At 46.7% G+C, this 25159-nt stretch overlaps 1 protein-coding gene across 2 annotated transcripts in view; it reads left to right on the top strand.

The window, feature by feature from the left end:
* VANGL1 (VANGL planar cell polarity protein 1) overlaps positions 1 to 23817 on the top strand; it is a 55107-nt gene extending 31290 nt beyond the window's left edge. For both annotated transcript variants that reach the window (XM_045001205.1, XM_045001204.1), the window contains exons 5-8: positions 10264 to 10397; positions 14079 to 14211; positions 16578 to 16812; positions 17626 to 23817. In XM_045001205.1, the coding sequence (XP_044857140.1) occupies positions 10264 to 10397; positions 14079 to 14211; positions 16578 to 16812; positions 17626 to 17886 (763 nt within the window). In that variant the 3' untranslated portion in view covers positions 17887 to 23817. The remainder of the gene's footprint in view (positions 1 to 10263; positions 10398 to 14078; positions 14212 to 16577; positions 16813 to 17625) is intronic.
* Positions 23818 to 25159: the final 1342 nt, after the last annotated feature.

Here is a 25159-nt window from a genome sequence, read left to right as displayed (position 1 = left end):
CCCCCTGCCCTGAGCCCCCGCTGCACCTCGCTGCACCTAACACCCTGAACTGAGCCCCCAGTCCCCTACCCTGAGCCCCCTCGTGCACTCCGCATCCCTCCTGCGCCCCAACCCATTGCCCTGAGCCCTTTCCTGCACACCGCACTCCCTCCCACACCTCAACCCTCTGCCCCAGCCCTACGTTCATGGCCCTGCATGCAATTTCCCCACCTAAATGTGGCCCTCGGGCCAAAAAGTTTGCTCACCCCTGCTCTAGTTTAGTTTATAAGTGATATTCCACCATGTTTCTGTCATTCCTATAATATCTGGTTTGACTTCCTGCATCAGTAGTTCAAGTTCTTCCATTTTATTGCTCAGACTCCTTGCATTCATGTACAAGCTCTTCAGTTGTTTTTGCTCAGATCTCATCTAGTTTTCTACCTGTATAATCCTTTACTAATTTAACATCTACCCGACTGCTACTCAAATCAGTATTTGTACTTTTTCACCTTGCTGTCTATACTCTCACCTTCTGATGTTCCTTTATCCCTTAGTATATCTTCATTTAGCTGATTTACTGCTCTTTGTATTGAAGCCAAATGTGGAGATTTCTCAAGGACTCTCCCAACTTTCTCCCCCAGTCTCCTAGTTTAAAATCCTTCTTCTCAATCATGCCAGCTTTGATCCCAGAAGGTTAATACTCCAGGTACTCAAGTGAAGTCCATCAACAGAGGAATGTCGTCTTTCTGTGAATGTCTCCCAGTGGTTGACATTCCTCGTAGCACCAATCCTTGAATCACCGGTTCATCTTCATTAACTTGTCCTCCTTCTCTAGGGACCAGAAGTACTGTATATATTCGTTCATAAAGCGAATTTTTTTAGTAAAAAAGGGAAGCACCAGAGAAGGGGGTCGGCTTATGAACGGGTATAGAGAGGGAGAGGTGGGACACAGCCTCGTTCCCCAACAGAGGGAGCAAGGAGAGGCAGCAGAGCCAGAAGGGAAGAGGTGGGGTCAGACTGTCTCCGCTTCTGGTCATGCTGCTCTCCCCCCAGCCTCTGAAGCAGCTGCAGCTCCAGGGCTGGCAGGCTGCAGCTGTGCTGCTTGGCCCCGCCCCCCAGAGCAGGCTGTGGCCGCGCCGCCGGAGCACGCTGGGGCTGCGTTGCCCGGTCTGGCTCGCCGGGGCAGGCTGTGGCCATGCTGCCCAGCCTGCCGGAGCAGCTCCAGCCAGGCCAGAGACACTACCCTGGCTCTCCCCAGATAAGGTGGGAAGGGATGGGATGGGGGGAGAGTATGGGGGTCCCAGGCTAGGGGTGGGGTCATATGAGGGGTGGTCACAGGGGTTACTCTCCTGACCCCCAGCTTCTCCCCACAAAAAACATTTCCCCACCAGCTGCTGTCCCAGCCTGTCAGGGTAAGCAGCTGGTGGGCCGGGACACTTTGTTTACGTAGGTTTACCTCCGTGCCTGCGGACGCTCGAGGTAAACAAACCATCTTGGCCCACCAGTGGCTTATCCTGATGGCCCAGGAGCCAAAGTTTGCTGATCCCTGAATTATAGGCTCAGCTTATGAATGGGTCATAAAAATTTTGCATTTTTACTTATCTGTCTTGGATTGGGGGGGGTCGACTTATATACGAACCGGCTTATGATCCAGTATATACAGGTATTCTGCTGAAAATCATCTGAGCTTCCACGGTAAGTGTGTTACCCAGCTTAGCGAAGTCACTATCCATTCCAGTGAGAATCAAGCAGTGTCATTCGTTCCAACCTGCAGCACAGCTCAATGGGTTTCCCCCCCTGCTCTCCTTGGGATCCTTTTCAGCCTCATGTCCCCATCTCATAGCCTTGTTCCTCACAGACAGCAAGCTCTTCTGTTCTCTGGATGTGTTCTGGTATGACCAGCCTGTTGATTCTGCTGACTATGGAATCCCTGATCACATAACCCCAGTCTCCCCCCCCCACCTTGTGTTGGTATGAATATCTTATGTTCTCTCTCACAGTCCCTTGTACCTCATCCTCCTTTTTCTCCCTAGGCTCCAGTCCTTGATATCTCCATCTCTTCTTCTCTCCTGCAGGGACTGGCTTCCCTTCTTTCCTTCCTTGTCACCCTATCTTCTGCCTGCTTCTCCTTCTTGTTCCTCAGTGCAGCAGAGAATTAATAGACTTTTAAGGCTGGAAGAGATCTTTATGATCATAGTCTGACCTCCTGCATGACATAGGTCCATAGAACTTCACCCATTAACTCTTGCATCAAGCCCATAACTTTTGGCTGAGCATATCTGTTAGACATCGAATCTTGACTCAGACTGAAAGTGATGGAGAATCTACCACGTCCCTTGGTATGTCCCACTAGTTAATTATCCTCACTGTTAAATGTGCGCCTTATTTCTAGTCTAAATGTATCTGACTTCAGCTTCCACGCATTGGATCTTGGTATGTCTTTTATTTGCTAGATTAGAGAACCCTTTGCTGTCACATCTTCTCCATGTGTAGGTCTTTCCCTATACTGGGGAGTAAAATGTTTCGCTATTTGGGTGTGCAGGGACATAGTGAAGTGTGACACATCTTACTAGTCATTTTCTGTCCCTGACAAGCCAGCGTCGTCTTGACCTTTTAAATCATGTCCCCCTTCACACCCACCAACAGTATCTTTGAATTTTGCCATGACTTATTGTATTAGCTGCATACTTAAACTTCTAGAGCTAAACCAAGTGCCTCTTACCATCTGAAAGTAGCTTGTACTCTGTCTTACAAATGGCAGGAAAACATTAATCTTGAACTCTGTCAATTGAAATCACCACTACTAAAATTTCCTGGTGAAAGACTGTTGTAGAATTGCTTAGTGGGCCGTCCAGTACAAATGCTCGAAAAACAATAAACTTCACCAAGCTCCTGGCCTGGTCAGTTTCTTAGAATAAGAGTTTCAACCAGAGTGTGGCTGTAATATAGAGTTTTACAGGATTTGTAGAATGGCTATGAAAGCGTTCTGGATTAAATTGTGAACTTTAACATTGGCCTGGGAATAATTGTAGAGTTACTTTTTAAAAATAGCTTGTTCTGGACACTTCCTTTAAAATAGTGCTTTATTACCGTATTTTTTTTTAAAAGCTTTGCTGATGTCATGCTGCAATGAAACTTTCTTTTTAAAATGTAACTTTTCATGCTGTTTTATCTCCAATGTGGACTAAGTTTAAAAGAAGCTAACCACATTTGTGGTAGATTTATGAAGACTTTTTTTTTTAAAGTATCAGATGAAAAAAACTTCTATACTTCCTGAACTTTTTAATTAAGGTTGTACAAAATCCCTACTGAACTGTTACCATGGACATTTTGCACACAGTATTTTTTATTAGTTTTTATCTTGTTAAATGTGTAACTTGATGTTCTGTGTGATGTGTGCCAAAAAATATTTGGGATGTTCAAAGCAGCTGAGATAACCCTGCTGCTGTTGGAAACTTAACTAATGCATTTCCTGACTAATGTAGCAGTGTGTTAAAAAAATATCCAGCTAATGTTGCCTGAATATAGATGTCTTGTTCTTAATTTCCTAAACTGCCTTTAAAGGGAGAGAAGAAACTGACGTAGGAAGTGATTCTTGGAGCCAGTCCAACAAATCCTTCCTACTTGTATGAAGTACGTGTTCCTTTAACTGAACCATTAGTAGGCATTCAATTAATAGAGCCAAGTGTTTACAAGAACTGTTCTGTTGTTGCCATACAGTCAGCTGGGGAGCAGGCTGGGGACTCCTTCCCTCTCAGGACAAGGGAAATTAAAGATTGGCCGTGTGGATCCCCTCCCCAGCTGAGAAGATTGTCCAACAATTGCCTGGGGCCCTGCTTCTTAGTCATGTATTTAAAACATACTTTCCAAATTCTGGCTATCCCAGTGCATAGCCTGAGCAGGCTTGCGGGGTGAGGAATTTTTAGCACTTATTCTTAGTTGCCTGTAGACTTCAAATGTGGTTGTCTGACAAGAAAATGTGGTTTTCCTGTCATTTGAGAGAATGAGACCACAGCCAAGGAAACTAAAATGGAATATTGTTGCTGTTGCAATAGTTTGAAGATCTTGTTCTGATACAATAGTTGATCAGGTTTCTTAAGTCACTTTAAGTGTGTGTTCTCAGATATAAAACTGAAATGCTGCTGCTCCCTCCAGTTTGAGACAACCTTAATCCTGCGCCCTAACTGCCACCTTAGCGCAAGGGTCAATGGAAGAGCACAATATCACCCCCCTGCTTTAACCTCTTCCATCCAGTAGCAAGTGCTTCCTGGATCAGTGGTGCTGCCCAGAGCACAGTGAGGCTGCATATGAATGATGCTGACTTGGAATTGTGGTAGGCACAAGGAACACAGCACATTTGAGAGGGGTAAGGTACCGATCTTCCTATTCCCTACCATCCCTTCAGGGACAGATTCCAGTTGGTGTGGGAAGTGTCATCTTCATCCTGGGTTTCCAGGTTTTGCAACACTTACGTTTTGGGAGCTACACTGTAATATTCTTGCAGGACATGGCAAGCACAGGGCAGTGCTGACTGGCTTCGGACTCCGTGCTTGCAAAGGGGTTTTGTGTGTGAATTTCCCTTGGTTTTGGAGAAAATGGGAGTAACGGGGGGGGGGCAAAGTTGAGGGACAATTTTGGGAAGGTGGGGGAAGCTTCCTGGGCATTTCTCACAGCCCCTCAGCTACCAGCGGGAGACAGCGCCAGGGGATAAAAGTAGTCTGTAACTGGCTTACCCCGATGTGTGCCCAGCAAATCCGTATGTTTTAGACTTGCTGTCGATTGCCTGCACTAGATGAGCTCAGGGCAGCCCAGTGATTTGACATCTCTGTAGATACTGACCATCGTTTTAGGCTGGGTACGCAGCCAATGGGCACAAAACTAATCTCAGGAATCTGCCTAGAAGGGGACTCAAACTCATGGTCATTAGGACTGCGTTTTGGTGCCACCCTCCCTAAGCCATCAGCTGAGCGGAGGTGTCTCATTGAGCTCTTCCTTGAGGATCCAGAGCTCAGTTTCTGCTTGGTCTCAGTATCACGTGACTGAGAACGGAGCATGTCTCTTCTCCGCTTCCCACCCCAGTTTCAGTGCATTGTGCCAGATTCTAGAGCACTAGAAAATTTAAAAAGTAGGTCATTTGGGGGAGAAACTTTTCTCAGGAACACTTTGACCAAACAGACCCTAATGTGCACCACTAACACAACCCAGGTCTATTAACTGGCACAGGAATTGTTGGCCCATCTGAGTACACCTGCAGATTTTAGACACTTTGTTTAGAGCCACCTCTTCAGAAACCTCTGCTCAACCTGGTGCTGGAAGGGCTCCCAGTAACATTCCGGGGAAGACAGGGACTCCAGTGGTTAAAAGTCTAGCTCTGCATGTCTGTGCACTGCTACTTGTTGCAGATTTGATTTGGACATAACTGCTGGGATTGCCTTTCTCTGCTCTAAGCTTTGTCCTAGCATTTCCGGTCTTCTGCAAAGCCTCCAAGAACAATCTCCTTGAAAAAAAGACTTCAGTCACAGCGTGATTAAGTCCATCACTGCAGCCAAGGTTAAGGCCATTTTGGCCTGCAAGTTGCAAAGCGTTTCGTGATCTCCTAAAACTGAAATCACATTTTAGCGACAAGTTTCCAAGTGCGGCTGTTCCTGAGTTACCTGTGGAAGGAGGGGGAAGTGTTTCACACGAAGAAAAAACAAATCCCTCCTCGGGGGCATTGTAAAACTTAATTCATTACTGTTTGTAAATGACTTTGCAATCCTCAGATGCAACATACTACTGAAGTTATATCTGCTTATTGGCTTCCCCCAGTTGCAGCATGCTCTGACATGACCCTTTTACTGATTTCACATCACAATATCCAGGAATTTATCTACATTAGGAATATCCTAAGTTCTGCAGCCTAGACAAAAGGCAATTGTCTTCTGCCTTGCCCCAACAGTGATTTGAGGCTGAACTAGTGTTTATAAAACACTTTGAAATTCCTGATGAAGGTTGCTTTATGCTGTTGTACATTAGCATAATGTTAGAGCATGCTTTATCTCGTAGCCTATTCTACTGGGTGCTGTCATATGTAGGATACAGGTGAGACTTCCAGCTGCAACCATCTGAGTGGGTCATTTCAGTTACAGTGCACTGAAATCTTCCTAGCCCATCCCCTTATTTTAATTGTAAATGGAAGGAAAGTTAACTTGCAGGGGTGCTGAATGCAGTGTTACCAGCCAACATAGGGCTGAACTCCTTGTAGAGATGCTCTGCCAGGAAAGTCTCAGAACGTTGACCTGGGAACCTAGCCAGTTTCCATTCGATCTGGAGTCCATGGAGTGTGGGTGGAGAGGAGAGATCTTTCTGCAGCAGCCACTTTACTTCTCTGTGCATTACTAAAGAAGCAGCGTAACTAGCCTGCAGGAGGAAGTCCCAGAGAATATAAAAGCAGAGCTGAATTTTGTGTGTGTATTTAGCATTCTACTCTAGTCAGTTCACTTACGCATCTTAATACCTCCCTCTAAGGCAGGCATTCTCAACCTTTTTCTATCTTCATTCCTCCCTCTTCCCCCAACATACCATAAACTCCATGGCCCACCTCTGCCACAACAACTGTTTTTCTGCATATAAAAGCCAGGGCCAGCGTTAGGGGGTTGCAAGCAGGGCAGCTGCCCAGGTCCCATGTCACATGGGCCTCCGCAAAGCTAAGTTGCTCAGGCTTCAGCCCTCGGTGGTGGGACTCAGGGCTCCAGGCTTTAGCCCCATGCGGTGAGACTTCAGTTTTCTGCCCTGGGCCCCAGCAAATCTAAAGCTGGCTATGCTTGGCAGCTGCCCTGAAACCTGCTTGCGGCCCTGCAGGGGGCCCGGGACCCCTGGTTGAGAACCACTGCTCTAAGGCTTTCCATCTACTCAAGGCTGCGGTAGACCCTGCACTTTCCACCAAATACATCTGGCCACTTTACGTGCCTTCTTATGAGCAAAGATATGTTCCTTCTCTATGTCTTTTTCTCCCGGCTGTGGGAAGGGCTGGGTGTGTGTTTGCGGGGTGGGGGATTCTTGTTGCTTTATAGCTCGCAAGGCAGAGCAGAAATAGTTTTCCTACTGCACAGTTGAGGGCGGTGCTCCCCCTTGATGTGGGTAGAGAGGTTGAGCAATACAGCCCGGAGGCTCTGATTCAACCATTTGCTCACTCTTCTAATTATTGTGACCCTTCTAATTTTCTTATCCATGCCATCGGTGTCTTTAAAAAATTCAAGAGAATTTAGCTTTAAAACAAACACAAAGCCCTGCAAATGGAATTCTAGCTCAGGGGTCAGCAACCTTTCAGAAGTGGTGTGCCGAGTCTTCATTTAGTCACTCTAATTTAAGGTTTCGCATGCCAGTAATACAGTTTAACGTTTTTAGAAGGTCTCTTTCTATAAGTCTATAATACATAACTAAAATATTGTTGTATGTCAAGTAAATAAGATTTTTAAAATGTTTAAGAAGCTTCATTTAAAATTAAATTAAAATGCAGAGCCCCCCGGACCGGTGGCCAGGACCCGGGCAGTGTGAGTGCCACTGAAAATCAGCTCGCGTGCCGCCTTCGGCACAGGTGCCATAGGTTGCCTACCCCTGTTCTAGCTGTTTCCTAATTTGATGCCCATGACTGCATAGGAGCCAGAGTTGGGCTGACAGGAGGATTTAGGAAATGCTGAAACTTTAACATAATCTGTAGCAGCTCTATAGTGGGGAGGGACCTGTAGTTGAACAGGCCCTGCTGAAGCGGGATGTCTTAGGGGTGCCTATGTGGTAGTGACATTTTTTTGCAAGTTAAATTCTTTCTTTTTTTTTTTTTTGGTCACTGGGGTACAGGGGACTTCTAAATTTTAACGTTCTTTCTAGATTGCAGGAAAATTCTTACATTAAATAAACAAAATGCTTTCTCTGAGCTGTATTGCCCCTGCTCACTGAAGAGGGAATCACTCAACACGCCACCCCCCTGGAGATGCTCTGCCCATTTTGCATGTAGTCTTACGCAGCCCAAACTGTCCACAAGCAGAACACGAGCATGGCAGTCTCTGTTCTAACTTTGTTCTCAGGAGCTCATCGCTTTCCAAACCCTTCGCCTTTCCAGGCATGTGGGTGAAACTTTGGGAAGCTTGAGCAAAAAAAGTTGCCATGTGTAAGTATGATGGGAGGGGGGACACAATAGGCACTTATTTAACAGGCCCCCCAGTTAGAACGACTGGGGTTGGCCAACAGAAATTCGGCAGGGAAATCACCCTTGTTGAGGAGAGATGCAGTTGAAACTTCAGTTGAAAATTTGGTTTTGACTTGACATTGTGTGAACCTTTGAGAACTGTGTTCTGTGTGCAGGGGGTTCGTTTTATGCAACTTTCTCACCAAGACTTAAATTTTCAGCAGTGAATGGTGGGGGGAGAAATCTCTCAAAGATTGAGATGCTTTTCAGGGGACCATTCAGAAAGTGCCAAGCACTCGCCTTCTGAAAATCAAACACCTTTCAAGTGTTTCAAGTTGGAGCCTCAAGAATCAAGTCTAAAATCACTATTCACTTTTGAAAATCTAAACCTGAGCTTTTAATGTACACAGCTAAGGAAAGCAACTTAGCTGTACAGTGAAACTTAATGAGGAAGGTGTCCAGAAAAGAGCTACAGCTTGCTCCTCCTTACTCCGCTAGCCCTAGGTAATTGAACAGACATCTGGATTTTGGCATTTGTTTGGAAGGCTATTTATGTATTGTGTGGGCTCAGAGTAGCGTGGTATGAAGGCTTTTATCAGCATTAGACACGCAGGTTAAGTAACTTGTCCAAATTTATACAGTGAGTCAGTGGCAGAGCTGAGACTAGACTTCAGATGCCATTTCTTGATTCGTATCTTTCCCGCAACGCTGCCCTTCCTATGCTTACGTATCCTGCAACTTTCTTCTTATAACTCATGTGAGAATCATCTGCTGTTGTTTTCATGGGGGAGTTTGCTTGTTAATGACAAATGTAACTTAATTAAAACAGGTTAGGTTGGTTCTAGGAGCTAAAGTGCTACTTGTTGAGTACAAATCCTTGTGGGTTAAAAGTGAAACCAGCGTGGTGTTCGTGGCTGGTTCCCCTGGGTAATGACATGAAGAAATCTCTACTGATGGTCTGCTGAAGGGGATGCTCAGGACAGCAGTGCATTGGCAGAGCTGTGAGATGGGAGCTAAGGACTTGTCTACACTACGCAGCTTTTAGCGACAAGGCTGTGTCAACACAGACTTGTCACTTAAAGTCGGTGTATGTAAACGCTCTCTGTCGGCGCTTTGTCGGCGTTAGCTTTGTCGACAGGAGAGTGCTCCTGCCGACAAAGCCGCATTCACACTGCCACTTGCGTCTGCAAAACTTTTGTCTTTCGCGGGAGGGACAACTTTTTAAAGTACCCGTGAAAAACAAGTTTTGTTGACAACGTCGCAGTATAGACAAACCCTAATTTGTAGAGCATCTCCCTGCACTCTGCCTGATTTAGCCCTGGGCCTTGGCTCATTTTGAAACACTTCAGCTTGTAATGTTTTTAAACAGTGCCTATCTTTATATTTTGCTTGACAAGCTGATTATGAGGAAAGGAAACCATGCAGCTGAACACCTTTTTGTGTTTGCTTTGCTCATGTTGGCTGCTATATTAGGAATAGAAGCCAACTCGAAGGGAGGAGGTGACACTGTTTTATGTCCCAGCCCTAGTGTGGGATGTAATCTGAAATTGTTAATGTTGCTATAATGCAGCCATACTGCCTCAGGCTGTGATCTTATCTGATCTCACAAGTTGTAAAGACTGTACCATGTCAGTACTTGAGGTGAGACACATCTCAAGAACCACCAGGTGCTGCAAGAATATAAGATTTGGAAGGGAAAGCATCCATCGGTACTGAACCAGTGCCTCAACCTGAGGCAGGCTGGCTGGCTAATATGTGCTAGAACTGCATCTTAGCTTCTGGTCTAGGTAAAGCCAAGGTGAGATGAGATAGATGAGCTATTGTTCCAGGCTGTCTGCAGTTTTGAAGACGATATTATGTCAGTTTACACCCAGTTTGCATTTAAGAAGCTTTTCTTAGCAACTGAAAAGGCAAATGCTTTGCTCAAAAATGAAAGCTAGAAGATCCTGGAACCCAATTCCACAAGTAGTGTAGTCTGACAGATTTGTCAGTTGCAGAATTGCATAGTACACAGAGCCATGACACTAATAACCGGTTTCCAATTAATGTGGTTATCTGTGTTGCTCTATATAATGTTAAGTTGTCTTTTTAAAAACTGTTTTGTTGCATTTTATTTCTAGCATCCAGCGAGCTGCATTGGTGGTTCTGGAAAACTACTACAGAGATTTCACCGTCTATAACTCGAGCTTGTTAATGGCCTCCAAGTCTCGCGCAGCCAAACATATGGCTGGCCTGAAAGTCTACAATGTGGATGGTAGGTGAGGTGGAATAGTAGCTGAGAACTGATGTGTGGGGTGGAGAAGAGCAGGACTTGTTAGGCATGTGCCTGGAACAAAGAATATCTTCTCACCATCCAAAATTCTTGTCAGAAATCCTCCTACCACTACTGAGTCCATTGGTCCCAAATCACTTCAGACTTACAAAGCACAATAGAACTTTGTCTTGACTAGGAAAAGTGGCCAAGTATTAGGGAAGCCCAATTTAAATTTGATTGTACTTCCTACTCAACACAAAGCCTAGATGGGTATGGCACTTTATAGGTAGATATAAGGACTGGGGCTTAGTGTCCTGCAAACCTTCGCAAACTTAGGGCTTGTCTTCACAAGTTGTACCAATTTAAAGGGGTGCTTTTTCAATAGATGTAGTTAAACCATTGTGAGGCCCTATGTGGCCCCTCTGAACCTGAGTTAAACCAAATTTGAATCAATTCTTTGCTGATTGAATCTAAATAAGACAGGTTTAAACAAGCCAAGGTTGTGTCAGGACACCCACAGCCTTGATAAAATCAGGTGTTCCAGTAATCAGGTAGCTTCAGTTCTATGGGGAAGCTTTTAAACTCAACAAAGGAGCGGGGCTGTCCCAGGAAACACGGTCAGCTTTAATTTCACAGGAGTTGGAAAAATCAGGGCTGCATTGTACATGTGTGGATTAGCACTGAAAAGCTTTGTAGCAGGGTGTGTGCAGAGGGGATTTGACTTTGCAGAGAGCGGCTGTTTTTCACGCGCAGCAGGAATGTGGGAGATGAATCTAAGACTTCTGCCCTGTTGTTCACACGTGGCTTATACCTTGCTTTGCATTGCTTGGTGCCCCCAAAGGGTGCAGAGGCTGTGTGGAAGCTTCTCCAAACCTCCTCTGAACCTTTAGAGACAACAAAAATTGGACCTGGAAATGTTGCCAGAGCAGCTTCCTCTAGTGAGACTGGCTGCTGATTGGGGGGGGTGGGGCAGAAACCTGGAAAGGGGCAGCTTTGTTTTGTAGCACTTCTGGTCCTGGCTAGTGCAGGAAGTGCCAAGGGGTGTGAAATAGTAACATCAGTAATAAGGGATGTAAGCGTGCATATTCTGTTGTAGAAATGGGCAATGTTTGTGTGTATGTGGGAGGGGGTCTTGGAAAAAAATAACCCATTTTGACCAGGTGGAAGCCTTCTCTTTCATTCTGGTCACGGGCTAGTGTCAGGGGGGAACTTACTGGTCCGGAAGGTATTTCCAAATTTGATTCCGCCAAAGTGTTCCCAGCCTTTTCAGGTTGTAAGGCATTAGGCTTATTTGATGTCACGTCGTTCCAATTACCATCTCTTCTAGTGCAGTTGCAGCATAGCTGTGAGGTGGCAGGGCACAGCTGCGGCAGGAAGAGGCTAATGATACAGACCTTTGGAAAGTTGGGGTTCCAGACTTTCAGAGGAAAAATCAGTGATTTTTCTAGCACCAGCAATCTGTGAGCTAGCATAGTTTAAAATCCTGTCAGAACTCAAGTAGACAAAAGCAAGCTAGGGAGCTGGATGGGGGATGCTTTTTCAGTTCCAAAATCTTTGTCTGGCAGGGCTAGAAACAAGTGCTTCATGACACGGGATAGGAGGAACTCCCAACTTTCCAATAGCATAAAGCATTTATATGTGGCACTAGTGGCTTCAATCACAGGATCTTACATTAATTGTCAATTCCTTGGTCTCTCGGTACTTCTTGGCTTTATTGCCGTAATGAATATAGCAGGACTTTAGCTATTGTAATATACTGTGCAATCCCAGAGTTTGCAGAGGTTTTGGATAGCTTCTCTTGCTGTGCAGCAGAGTTTTTTTTTAATGCACACTGAACTCAGTGGCATAGAAGCATATCCTTTAGAAGAATTCCTGTGGATTTACTAAGTGGACTGTGTAGCTGTAGCCAGGACCCTCTTGGCACTGGAACAATCTGTCTTGCATGCTCTCCGCATGAGAGGACAGTAATGCTGTTAAGACCTCTAATTTGTTGGCAGCCTTTGAGTTTGGTGTTACAGTAGTCGGGGGGGGGGGGGGAGGGAGGAGGAAACAGTTTTTGCTAAAGTCCCTATTGTGCTGGCAAAATGGGAGCTTGCCCAAAGGCTGTATTTTCATCACCATGCGTGATGAATCAGATAGTTAATAGCTCTAAACCAAAGTGGAACTGCGCCTCTCCTATGCCGTACCACTACACATCAAGGCTGTCAAATGAAATCTAAAGTGTTTACTCTTGAGAAGCTGTTTGTTTGAATTCCTAAACTATCCATCATTAAATATCAAACTTATTTCTTGGAAACCATGTTCTTTTTAAGAAAAAAGCAGCCCTTATTGTGTGAGCAGAGCATTCTTGGGCCTGTCTGCTCTCCAGAATTGATAATGCTTAAACACTGCCCGTTTAATGGCGTAGACTGTTTCTTAAAGCATAGTTACCGTCAGAAAAGTGGCTCTTAAAAATGTATACATTTTGGGGGTTGTTTTATATGTCTCTTTCTCTGACTCTGATGTGCTCTGTTCATCAAATGATGACACTTTTCCCTAACTCCTAGCGCTGCAGGCTGCATGTGGGATCACAGAACCTAGCTGGGCTGTTCCTGCATTTTAAAGCATCACTAATAATCAAGTGATAGATACTTACTTGATATCTATGTGCAATGTAGAGCAGACTCCAGCTCCCTTTCCTAGAGCTGAGTGGGCTCTGCTAATAGGCATAAAAACTCTTGAGACAGATGTAACTTTCAGCCCCACAGAGAACCAGTAGGGAGCCCAGAGTTACATTCTGCAGAGTCACTTCTCTGACAGTAACTACATTTTTTAAAGTGTCTGTCTTTTGTCTAAAGATGATGCCGCTGCCCAGACATCCCAGCATAGCTCTGTGTTTTCCTGTGTGTGGCTGTTGTCTCCATGTCTCTTGATGTTCTTCTTTTCTGTCTGTCTTTCTCCTCCCAACTCTCTTGTGCTCTCTCATTGTCTTGTTGCTGAAATGTGATGTGTTCCAGCTGCCCTTGTGGCCAAACTGAAAATGTATATAGCGGATGGTAAGTAACATCCTTAGCACTCGGTCTCCTAGTTTGTGTAATCCAGGGGTCGGCAGCCTTTCAGAAGTGGTGTGCCGAGTCTTCATTTATTCACTCTAACTTAAGGTTTCACGTGCCAGTAATACATTTAACGTTTTTAGGAGGTCTCTTTCTATAAGTCTATAATATATAACTAAACTATTGCTGTATGTAAAGTAAATAAGGTTTTTAAAATGTTTAAGAAGCTTCATTTAAAATTAAATTAAAATGCAGAGCCCCCCGGGCCGGTGGCCAGGACCCGGGCAGTGCGAGTGCCACTGAAAATCAGCACACGTGCCATAGGTTGCCTGCCCCTGGTGTAGTCAGTCACTGTAACTGTTCCGCTACTTCATCCCCTCTGAATTCTCTCTCCCATCTCCACTGACTGCAACACTTGGAGTGGACAGGAAATACTGCCTCCATGTGCACGCTTGCCCAGGGGGAGTATCCGCAGGGAGGGGTTTTGACCCACACCCACCCACACACACACACACACACACACACACACCCCCATTGGGCAGGTACAGCCCCACCAATCGCCTGTGACAGGCACTCTTGGATTTTGAGCCTTTTCAACTCCCATTCTGCAACAGTAAACTCTTCCTCTTACTTCTGTTTCCCCTTGGAGGCCCAGGTAACAATGCTGCCGGCCAGTCCCGGGCCATGATCGCTGCTGCCGCCCGGCGCAGAGACTCCAGTCACAATGAGCTTTACTATGAAGAAGCCGACCACGATCGCAGAGTTAAAAAACGTCGAGCAAGGTAATGCTGTCTCCTTCCCGTTGCAGCGGCTGTTTGCCCGCCACAGTCAGTTTGCTGGCGTGCTGGATTCTCTTAACTGTATCTGAACAGCTTGGTGGGCCCAATAAAAAAGAGGGGAATTGGGTTGAAAGGGTTTTGTTTAAGGGACTGAGTGTTTGGTATAAATAAAGTCCTTTATATTAAAAAGGTATAGGAAAAAACAGACAGCCAGGGGTGGCAATGGCTTGTGACAGGAAGAGCTTAGAGAAATACATAAGCAAAGAGCATGTGTAAATGTTCCAGATCAGCTAACAGAATGTTATGGATTAGGGAAGGGTCCGGTGCTTGAGAAATCCATAATCGCTCAGTGCATGAAATCCCATTATTTCCCCCAAGTAATCCAAGGGCTGAATCCATAGCACTGTCAGTGCCACCTGGGCTCTACAGGGAGGAATTCTCCCTCCTTCAGAAGTAGGTGGATGCAGCATTTGATATGGCAGTACAACACTTCCGCTTAAACGCTGTAGTCTTACTGTCCATCTGAACAGGTCTGATAGAGGCAGGGATGTGAGTAGCTGGATGTCCTCTGTGCATACGAGTTCAGCATGGTGATTACAGGGTGGTATTCGCCTTCAGAATTAACACTCGACTGAAGCTAACCTGGGTAGGTAGCTCCTCCGAGCTATTGTTTCAGGCAGGTCACCTGCAGCAGACTGACATCCCTGAGCTGAGTCGCAGTTGGAAGGTTTCCATTGTAACCAGAGGGACTAAACGAGTTGCCGTAACTGAGGGTTTAGAGCAGGGGTAGGCAACATATGGCATAGGTGCCGAAGGCGGCACGCGAGCTGATTTTCAGTGGCACTCGCACTGTCTGGGTCTTGGCCACCGCTCCGGGGGGGCTCTGCATTTTAAATGTTGAAGCTTTATTTAAAATTAAATTTAGCTTCAACATTTTGAAACCTTATTTACTTTACATACAACAATAGTTTAGTTATATATTATAGACGTCTAGAAAGAGACCTTCTAAAGAAGGTTAAAATGTGTTACTGGCATGTGAAACCTTAAATCAGAGTGAATAAATGAAGACTCGGCACAGCACTTCTGAAAGGTTGCCAACCCCTGGTTTAGAGTCAGCAGTTAGGTCTCGTGCTGGCTCAGCCTGACCCCTTGCTGCTGGTCAGGCTTTCTCCAGTCTCTCACATGCTTCCCTTTTTGCTATCTCTGGGCTTCCACAGGCTTCCTTCTGTGCAATCTAGCAACTTGGGTCCTTTTCACCTACTCACTGAGCTCAGCTAGAGCAGCTGCTGGCTTAAAGACAAACCATCATTTAGCAGGAGATGCAGTCTGCTGGCGTATACGTGGGGAATCTGTCTAAAAACATCAAAACCGAACTAAAAAGAGCTCTGAGGACCTCCTGCTGTTTCCTGCACATATCTATCTGAAGCGTTCTGTGTCTGTGGCTTGTCTCTGGTATTTCTGTCTTCCCTACACGTGATCAGGCTGACAGTACAGCTTCTCTTTGCGTTAATATCTCAAGGTTTTATATGCAGGGGATTGTAGAAAAGTCCTTATTAGTGACTTAGTTCCATTAATTTAATCCAATGTGAAACATGAGTATTTTACAATCCACTAGCTTTCCTTTAACTGCAGTGCTCTCTTTTACTCGTTAAACTCGGCTCGGGTAGCTTTTGAACATCCTCTGGCATCTGTGTTGCTTTGCTCCAGTGTGGTCTGAGTTTGTTTGCACAGCTGTGCTGAAACAGGGATGGTTTGCATAGGATGCGTTCTTGGCTGCCAAGTGCTAGGACAGGGAACCCAACCCTTGCCACATGCAGGGCCACTTGAGCAACCTGCCAGGAGCCTGAGGACTGCACCCCAGCTTGTATAAAAGGGAATAGAGTGCAGGTCATGAACATGGAGAGGTGCGTGGAGACTGTGGATCTCAGTGTATTCAGTGCTCTATCTTGAGCCAAGCACCTTCCCCCAGATCAAACCTGGAGCAATGCATGCTGGGTCCACTACTCTCGTACCTCTGTACTCGATATGAGAGTAGCTGTGGGCCAAAGTTACAAGTGGAGGCAGGACTGTCTAGTGACCTGAACGCAAGACTGGGGCCAGGAACTCTTGAGGTTTAATCCTGGCTGCGTCACTGATGTGCTGGGTGACTTTTTGCGCAAGAAAAAGAAAACTCCAATTCACCTCCCCAGGCCTCTGTTTCCCTCTCTGCAGAAGGGGTTAAGTGACTTGCCTGACATGTCACAGTGGGCCAGTGGCAGAGCCAGGAATAGAGTCCAGATCTCCTGACTCCCAAGCAATCTGTGCCCTAACCACAGGACCTTCCCGTCCTCCCCGGTGGTGAATCTGGCTTCCTCGTGTCTTTTTTGCAGGCTCGTGGTTGCAGTGGAAGAGGCTTTCACTCACATTAAACGTCTCCAGGCGGAGGAACAGCAGAAAGCTCCAGGTGAAGTGATGGATCCCCGTGAGGCAGCCCAGGCAATTTTCCCATCCATGGCGAGGGCTCTGCAGAAATACCTTCGCACCACCCGGCAGCAGCACTACCACAGCATGGAGAGCATCCTGCAGCACCTGTCCTCCTGCATCACCAACAACATGACGCCCAAGGTAATGCTGCCTTCAGCCTTGGAGCCAGAGAGTGTGTATGTGAGGGAGAATGGGGGTCAGGCAGAGAGTAATGAGACTTGAGGGCTGCTGTGGATGATACCGTTGGTACATTTCAGTCCTTTGCTTGTAACTTGGCTTTAGGTCTCGGAGTGAACTCAGACCCCACTGCCCCTTCTGCATGATGTGTGTTGACAGCAGAACTTGCCCCCTGAGTTTGCAGTGGGAACTTTAAAATCCAACAATATGAAGTAAACTGCTTGAAGTGATGCTTGTTCTTCCAGGTGTCTGAGCTAAAGTACTTGCCTGCCAAGGACTGAGTGGGTCACGGAGACTGAAATCTCCTCCCACTGGGGCAGGGGATTTCTCCAGGTCAAGGATGGGGCTTTTTCAGCAGTGAGCTGTATACATGGCAGAGGGGAAGTTGTGCCTTGCCCAGGCTCCTCCTTTCTGGAGGGAGAGGCCTCTGCTCTCCAGCGCTGTCGGACCTTTCCCTAGTGCTAAATCTGTATTTAAAAGGCAATTTTGAAACTGGAAGTTGGAGCCATAACTTTGTGAACTGTCTGGGATGAGATAAAGCAGCTCTCTAGCTGTCAGCTACTTGTTCAGGTCCTAGGGGTAGGACATGGCAGGGGGAGAGGAAGGTTTACCAAGTGTGCTAGCTGAAACAATTCGCTACAGGGACTGTCTCTGTCCCTGGGGCTAAATCATGAGATTGAAAGAAAATGTCAAGGCAGACCTGAGTCATGGGGGGGGTGGAGTTCCCGTGGCACCAATTCATTCTTTCTGTGTGTGTGTTTCTCTCTGTGTGTCTAGGCATTCCTGGAGCGTTACATCAATCCAGGCCCAACCCTCCAATATGACAGGGATCGCTGGTTCTCCAAGCAGTGGACGCTCGTCAGTGAAGAAGCAGTCACAAGTGGATTAAGGGATGGTGTCGTTTTTGTTCTCAAGTGCTTGGACTTCAGCCTTGTAATTAATGTGAAGAAAATCCCCTTCATCAAACTCTCGGAAGAGTTCATAGATCCCAAATCTCACAAATTTGCCCTTCGCTTGCAGTCTGAGACTTCGGTTTAGGGTGTGGGGCAGTGTTCTCTTCTTCTGCTTTTGGGTTTTGTGTCCCCAATGCTGACGGAAACTGACAGATGACAGACCAGTAATATTTGACCATCTGCACTTTATTTGGAAGGAGGGCCGGGGGTAATGGGTTGGGATATCTATCTAGAAAGTAATATCTTAAAAGCTCACCAGGCAACTTGTTTGAGTTAGCTGAGCCTTTAAGACAAAATGGTCCTCCTTGTTTTCCAGGCATATTGTAGACTGTGTGAACAAACACGGCCTTTATATTTCCTTTGGAGCCCTGCCTTGCAGTGATCAGTAGTGTGCGTACATCTCCCTTACTCAGGCCTGGTCTCTGCGTCCTGCGCGTGTAGATTTCTATGGGGAAGCAACTTTTTCTCATGTCTCATAGAAGTCTGCGTCTGAGGGAGAATTTGCAGTTCCCCTCTGCTCAGGAAGGAGAGCGTGGTGGGTGGGGAGAGAATTGATAGTTGTTTGTAAACCCAGGCTGTCTTGTGGTTGAAGAGCCCTTCCCCCTCCAGGGCTGCTCTTCTCCAATAGCCCTAGACCCCTGTCAACCAGGAGGTAGCAGGGGTGGGTTTTACCATCTGTTTCCTTCAGTCTCTTCAGTTGCTTGTATTGCGGGTCATTGTATGGGCACTGCTCATTTTGCAGCTGTTTGAATTATTACCAGTCTTAATGAGACGTCAGGGGATTTGTGCCTGATGCAACTCTCCCCCTCGGCCCCTTGATCTCTAATCCCTGCCCCACTAATTTGAATGTCCGGTGCTCACTCTCCTCCTTGCTCCCCTTTCAGCTTTCTGAATGTGTTTCTCTAGCAACAGCTCCCCGGGGTCAGTCGTGTTATCACCTCCTCCCTCTCCCTATGTATTTGCACAGTTACAGCCTGGCTGAGTAAACGTTCTCCTAGGAGGTGTGTGGAGTTTACCTAACCCTGACAGACTGGTCCCAACCATAGGGAGCATGCGCAGGAATGTCGGTATGGAACTCTAGAAGGGCTTCAAGTGCATCTCGAAGGAAGGGGGAACACTTAACCCCTGTCCTCCCAGGGCCCAGAGAGAGAGTGTGAGCAGGGGAAGGGCAGACCTTGGCTGAGGCGTGTGGCTGAGTGCCATAGTTCTTTAAGACAGTATATATAAATGCACTATGGTATGTTCATCCCCCCCCAACCCCACTGTAGCTAAGAGAGACCAAACTGCGTCTGAATGTTGCAATTGCTTTTTTAAAAAAAAAATCTTGACCGTTTACCCCTGTGTGACTGACTGTTCTCCTCGGTATTAGTCACCAAGCTAGCCTGGAATTTGTCTGTTCTTGGGTGAGGGGCGCTTAGCTCTCCAGAGAACTTACTTTTTAAGGCTTTTTTTCCTGTCAGTGCAGCTCAGTTCTCAAGATTTTAAACAGGTTTGTTTTAAAGCTGGGCCTAAACAGAACCTCTGGATCTGAACCCGCTCCCTGCACTCTGAATTCAAGGAATGTTTGGGTCCAGGTCTCCACTCCAGAGCCGGCTCCTACTTCTCTCATGAGCTAAACCAAAACCCCAGGTCCAGATGACGCCCAGACTCTGGGCAAGTTCAGTTCCGGATCTGGCGGGGGATTTCCTGGCTTGGGCCTATGTCTAACTTTATTTTGATGAACAGGAAAGTCTGGGGGGAAGTCTCTTACAATGTGAATGTCTTTGTTTTGCTTGCCTGTCTGTGTTACAGACAGATTTTTAACACACTAAGGCAAGGTACTTAAGCAGGTCCCATTGAAGTGTATGGGACCAGTTGTGTGTTCAAGCAACTTGCTGAACCAAGGCCTAAAGTGGTGATTCTCAAGCCATGGTCTATCTGTGGTCTGCCAGGCCCTTCCTGCTGGTCCTAGGTATCTCCTATGGTATTTATAAGGACCCTACCCTCTTTGTATTTATGCACCAGTAAGGATTACAAAGAAGCCAAATTGCACTGGTGGTTGGAGGGAGGTGGGTCTATGGGAGAATCTCGTCTCACTGCCACATGAGATGTTTATAAATTTCCCCAGCCCTAAAGCACACCCGTTCTTTCAGTCAGGCTTTCTGGCAGTCTTTGTTGGTTTTTAACAGTTGTGGCCTTTGCTGTATATTAACTTTTAAAAACGCTGTTGGTTTTGTACCCTTTTTTTAAACGAAAGTCACACAGTGTTGTGCATGATGCGTCATAAAAAGGGAGTTTCTTCAGCCTTTGGATAACAAATGCAACTGGAGGAGAGACTCTGTCGGGCTGTGGGGCAGGGACCGTGGGGGTGATTGGATAAAGCTGTGATCAGGGTTGAACGGGCTGTCTGAATTCAGGGCCCCAACCCTGGCTCAGTTGGCTCAGACGTGTGAATTTAGAACAAAAGCACCCAGTATAAATTTCCTCCTTTCATGATTCCTGCCGTACCACCTCAGAACTGGGAGTTGTTTGACAGTCACTTTGCTCAGGAAACATGTCTTTTTGTTTTTAAATGCGTGTAAGGATTTAACATAAAACCAAATAGAAGCCAAGTGTCTTCACAGCTGCTACATAACCTACCTGCTGCAGTTCAAAGTGCCACCATTTCTGTCTGTCACTGAAAGGGACGCTGTTAGCATAAACCTCCTTTAAATGGAATGCCCTTAACTTTGTTACTGCTAACGCCTGAGAGGTCTAAACCCAAATGAGAGAGACAAGGTCATTTCCCTTTCTGCACTTTGCTGAGCATGGAAGGAGAAATTAGTGGTTGGAGTGGGGGACGGGGCGCCAGGACTCCTGGGTTCTGTTCCCTGCTTTGCCACGGGAATCACTGTGAGACCTTAGGAAAGTTACGTCACTTCTCTGGGCCGTCATCTCCCCATTTGCAAAAGGGAGAACTGTGATGATATTTACCTCACAGGGATGTTGTGAGGCTAAACGTAACCTTTGTGAAGTGACTTGAGGTTTGCTATCAAAGCGCAAACTGTCTTCTAATAAAGAATTGAACAGTGAAACTAGACCGGCCTATTTCACTTGCCGTTTATAGTCTGTTAGTGGATGAGAATCAGGTGTGGGGGGACAGCAAGGTAGTGTCAGCATTTCCAACCCAATCCCACAGTCCTTGCTTTACGCTCACGTCCATGGGAAGCACAGTGCAATGAAGGCTTGCAGGGTTTGCTCTGAAAGGGGGCTGTTTCACTCTGACCCACCTCCCCTTTTCTCCTCTCTTTTATTGGAAAGTTCTTAAATGAATGGAAACCTACTTTGAAGTGTTTAAGAGCCCCAGCCTTTGACCGTAAGCTAAGGGACTGAAGAAATTCCTATTGAACAATGTCAGGTGAAGTCCATGTAAGGCTGAGCCTTTCCCTAGGGAGCTGGGTCTCCTTGTTGCTCAAGGGCGAGCAATCTCCTTGCTCCCTGCTATTTCCCCTACTCCCCACTATGTAGCTTGGACTGCCAGAGACACTATTTCACATCTTTTGCTCTCAGTCAGCAGCATGGTGCAAATCCTGAAGCCTGGAGGGGTCTAGCAGGGCACCTCCCAAGTAGATGCAAGCAAAGCTGCTGTGGTCAGCTTGAGACCCATGGAGATTGTTGAGGTGACTTTTCTGTAGTAAAATGGTATGTGGTGTTTGTAGAGTGGAGTGGATGGATATTGAAAATGTTAGGGTCCCTGGCCCCTTGTGGGAACCAAGGGGCAGATGCTTGTCTCCTGGTTCTTGCCAGTCCCATAACGAGGGCTGTAGCATGGGGAAAGCCAGTGTGTGAACTGAGCAGCCCACCAGAAGCACAGCTGAGGCACTACTCTTTTCTCACCACGGCATGCGGGTTCAGCACGCTGCCCCTCTGCTTTGCAGGGCGAGGAAGGAATGGAATTGGAATGGACCTAGAGCAAGGTGATTGGTAGTAGGCTCCCACCCTATGTGGGGCAGGGTGGAGAAGATATGGTCCCCAACCAACCCTTGCTGCCAGGGGGCTAGGGTGGCTGCTGCTAATCTCACTCCCCTTGGGGGCAGGGGTGCTTGAGAATAGAGGCAGCAAGCAGAGCGAAAGGGTGACATGACACAACTCTTGCAGAGCAGGGTCTGATCTAGCATACGCCTTGACAGCAGCCCCCGTTCCTCCATAGCAGAGGAATAACGCAAGTCATTAGTGTCTTTGGATGGGGGCAGTGGTGATAAATGTAAACCAGCTTTCAGCACCTCTGCCCATGGCTACTCCTATCCTCTTCCCTCTCCCCACCCCTCTGCTGGGCTCACTGCCTCTGATGACCCATTTGCCAAGAACACCCACTCTCCCTCCTCTGTTGCTCCAGCCTCCACTCCCATCTCCCTGGTCTCTGTTTCTCAGGCCAAGAGCCTGGTGAGGAACTAGTAGCAGCCGAGATGGATGTCATCAGGAGCACAGGCTGGAACTCATGATAAGGCAGGGCTCTTGGGTGGATCTCATCCTAATCCCAGTCTTGCCTCCCAGCTACAGGAAACACTTCCATTCCCACCCCTGCCGCCATGTACTCCACTAAAAAGCCTAGAAAATCACACCACTACCAGTTTCTTAAAAACTGGCAATTCCATTTAGCCCAATGGACTGCTTTAAAGTCTTATTGGCATAAATTTATTTAAACAGTAATGATAAAGAAGCCTGAAAGATCACAAACTTGTTTGCCCTGCTTCATAGGAAGACCTATTCAAGTCAATTAATCTAACATAGCTATCACATTAAAAAAGCCTGCAAATCTGGCCTCCCCTCTTAAAAAATATAAATAAAACTGACTTTGGGTCTTTGGGGAGAACTGTATTCTGGCTCCAGACTTTATCTTCAAAATGTCCTTAAGTTTTCAGTCTGCCACACAATAGACATTTAGATGAATAGGAAATGAACGTGCAGATGTCTGTTGTTTTCATATTCAGCTTGTATTTGTACGTGCTGTCTCTTTGTAGGTGTGTGCATTATTCCTATCTAATGCCTGAAGCCAGGGGTGGTTGTTCAGTAATGCCCATTAGGACTGTATGGAGAATGAAGCACTCTTGGGACTGAGTCATAAAATTACTTCTGTCGGGGCTGTGTGGCAATGGGATGGATACACAGATCCTTTCACCTCCCGTTGGCTGGCTCCGACTCCGTTAAAGATGATGACCAAAAGTTACCGTCTGACAGGTGGTCAGTAACCTGTGCAACTTCCGTGTTGATCTGTTTGGTTCTTCTTGGGCCAGGTCTCCACAGCAGCATGACTGCCACGAGTATGGCCTCTCCGAGAAAGGGGCCGGTTAATAAAGACAGAATTTTCACCCCACATGGCAGGGCAGTGTGTAGGGGAAGTGTTGTGCCTCTGCCACCCGTGCCTGTCCTGTGCATAGAGAGGACTGAATTCTCTAGGCCTGTTGATCTGGCACCTTTCACCAGCACTAACTAATTCACTTGGGAGCCACACACACACACACACATGTGTGTGTTCATTTTGCTGTGGTTCGCTGCCTGCATGGAGATCTGTCTGTGAAGGATTCTTACACTCCTCTGTGCCTGTATCTTGTAATGAATACAATGTTATTGTGTACTAGGGGCCAGGATCTCCTGGCTCCCACACAACTCTTCTGATCACTGTGTAATGTACAGCCTGATACTTTTTTCTACACCAACTGCATATAGTAAGGTGGGTTCTGCTGAGATTTTCTAATGAATAGACACTAACCAGCCTCTTGCTGCACAGGTGGCTTTAACTGCAGTGATACGTGGTCTGAAATAAATTCTGAAATCCATTTTTGTTTTCCCCCTCCCACCAGTTGTGAACTTGAGTAGCAAACTCCTGGTGTCTGTGATGTTCATGCACTGTGTGTCTAGCAGAGTGAATTGTTCTGTTCCAAGCTGGGTTCTCTTAAGTTATAGCTGGATGGTTTTGGTTTTGAACTGAAACATGAAACCATTTTACACTTTGCATACTTTGTACAGTAAAATTCTGAAAATAAACTGAAACCAGAAATTCTGTGCTCCTATGTAGTCTTCCTTTGATTATTTCAGCCTGGGAAACGTCTTTCCCCTTTCTCTGAGCGTTCTTTACACCTTGAGAGTGGTACCCTGTAAACAAGTGCCATAGCCTTTTCAGGCTAAACCTCCACTCACCCTCATTGCCCGATTCTAGGCCTCTTCCATCTGCCCTGCCACAACAGGAGACGTGCTCATTTATCACTCTTGAACAATGAGACCTGTAGGAGGCTGTGCTGAATGCCTTAAATCTCAGATTTGTGGGAGGAAATACAGGAGAAGGGGCTGGAGCTAATTGGCAGTGGGGGAAAGGAGTTAGAATTCAATAGGTAAAACTACCTGCTCCCTTTTATTTACTTGTGAGCTCACGCCACCCTGCACACAGCCGAATCATGAAGTATCAGAGCTATTCCTCAAACTCGCTGGGACTCCTGATTGGAATCTGACCTCCACAAGAGTCTGAGGGGGCTGGGGAAGCAGCAGTTCTTTGGGGTGGTGCCTTTGGTGTCTACAGAATTCAGACCGTGGTATATTCAAGCAAACAAACATAGCTCTCAGGCACTTCATCAGCAATAAAGCAAAAAGGTATTGTTATCACCACTCTGGTTACACCACCCAGCTTACAGAGACTCAACTCTTGTCTGTTGCCAGAATAACAGGTGGGGGAACTAGGGCGACCAGACAGACTGTGAAAAATCAGGACGGGGGTGGGGGGTAATAGGAGCCTATATAAGAAAAAGACCCAAAAATCGGGACTGTCCCTATAAAATCGGGCCATCTGGTCACCCTAGGGCGAACAGCTCTCGAGCACATCTTGTCACCAGCTCGACTTGTACAATTTTGTTGCCGACTGTAGAAACAAGAGTGTGGAGTGATTCCATGGGCACTGCAAACGGCGGTGCCGATGCACTTGGCCTCCTGGCTTCATCCTCGCAAGCTGTGCCCCCACCGCAAGCCAAGCATTTGCCAGGCTGCCGTCAGCACTGCTGGAGAAACGGTTGGAAAAATCCACAGGATGCTGCCGTGCTATGAAAAATACAATGCAACAGTTGCAGAGATAAGAGCAGTTAGTGGATAAACATTAGTGCAGAGAGCCTCAGAAGGGGATTTCTCCTCCCGGGAGTACCAAACAAGGTTACAAAGCATTAATCTCAAACCAGTAGGAAACAGGAAGGGTGGTGGGGGAGTACTTGGCACTGCTCAACACCACTCCTCCCTCCTTCAGCCCCCCCCAGCTTCCTGATCCTTTCCCCTTTGATTGGTGTATCCCTCTGGGAGTTGTTTGCCCTTGTCCTGCAGTGCCGTTTGTGGTGCCCAGCACTGGGAGTTGCCTAAGGAGC

The sequence above is a fragment of the Mauremys mutica genome, chromosome 1, assembly GCF_020497125.1.
Source record: "Mauremys mutica isolate MM-2020 ecotype Southern chromosome 1, ASM2049712v1, whole genome shotgun sequence".
NCBI lineage: Eukaryota > Metazoa > Chordata > Testudines > Geoemydidae > Mauremys > Mauremys mutica.
Note: the sequence above shows the minus strand (reverse complement) of the source record. Positions and strands in the feature narration are given on the sequence as shown.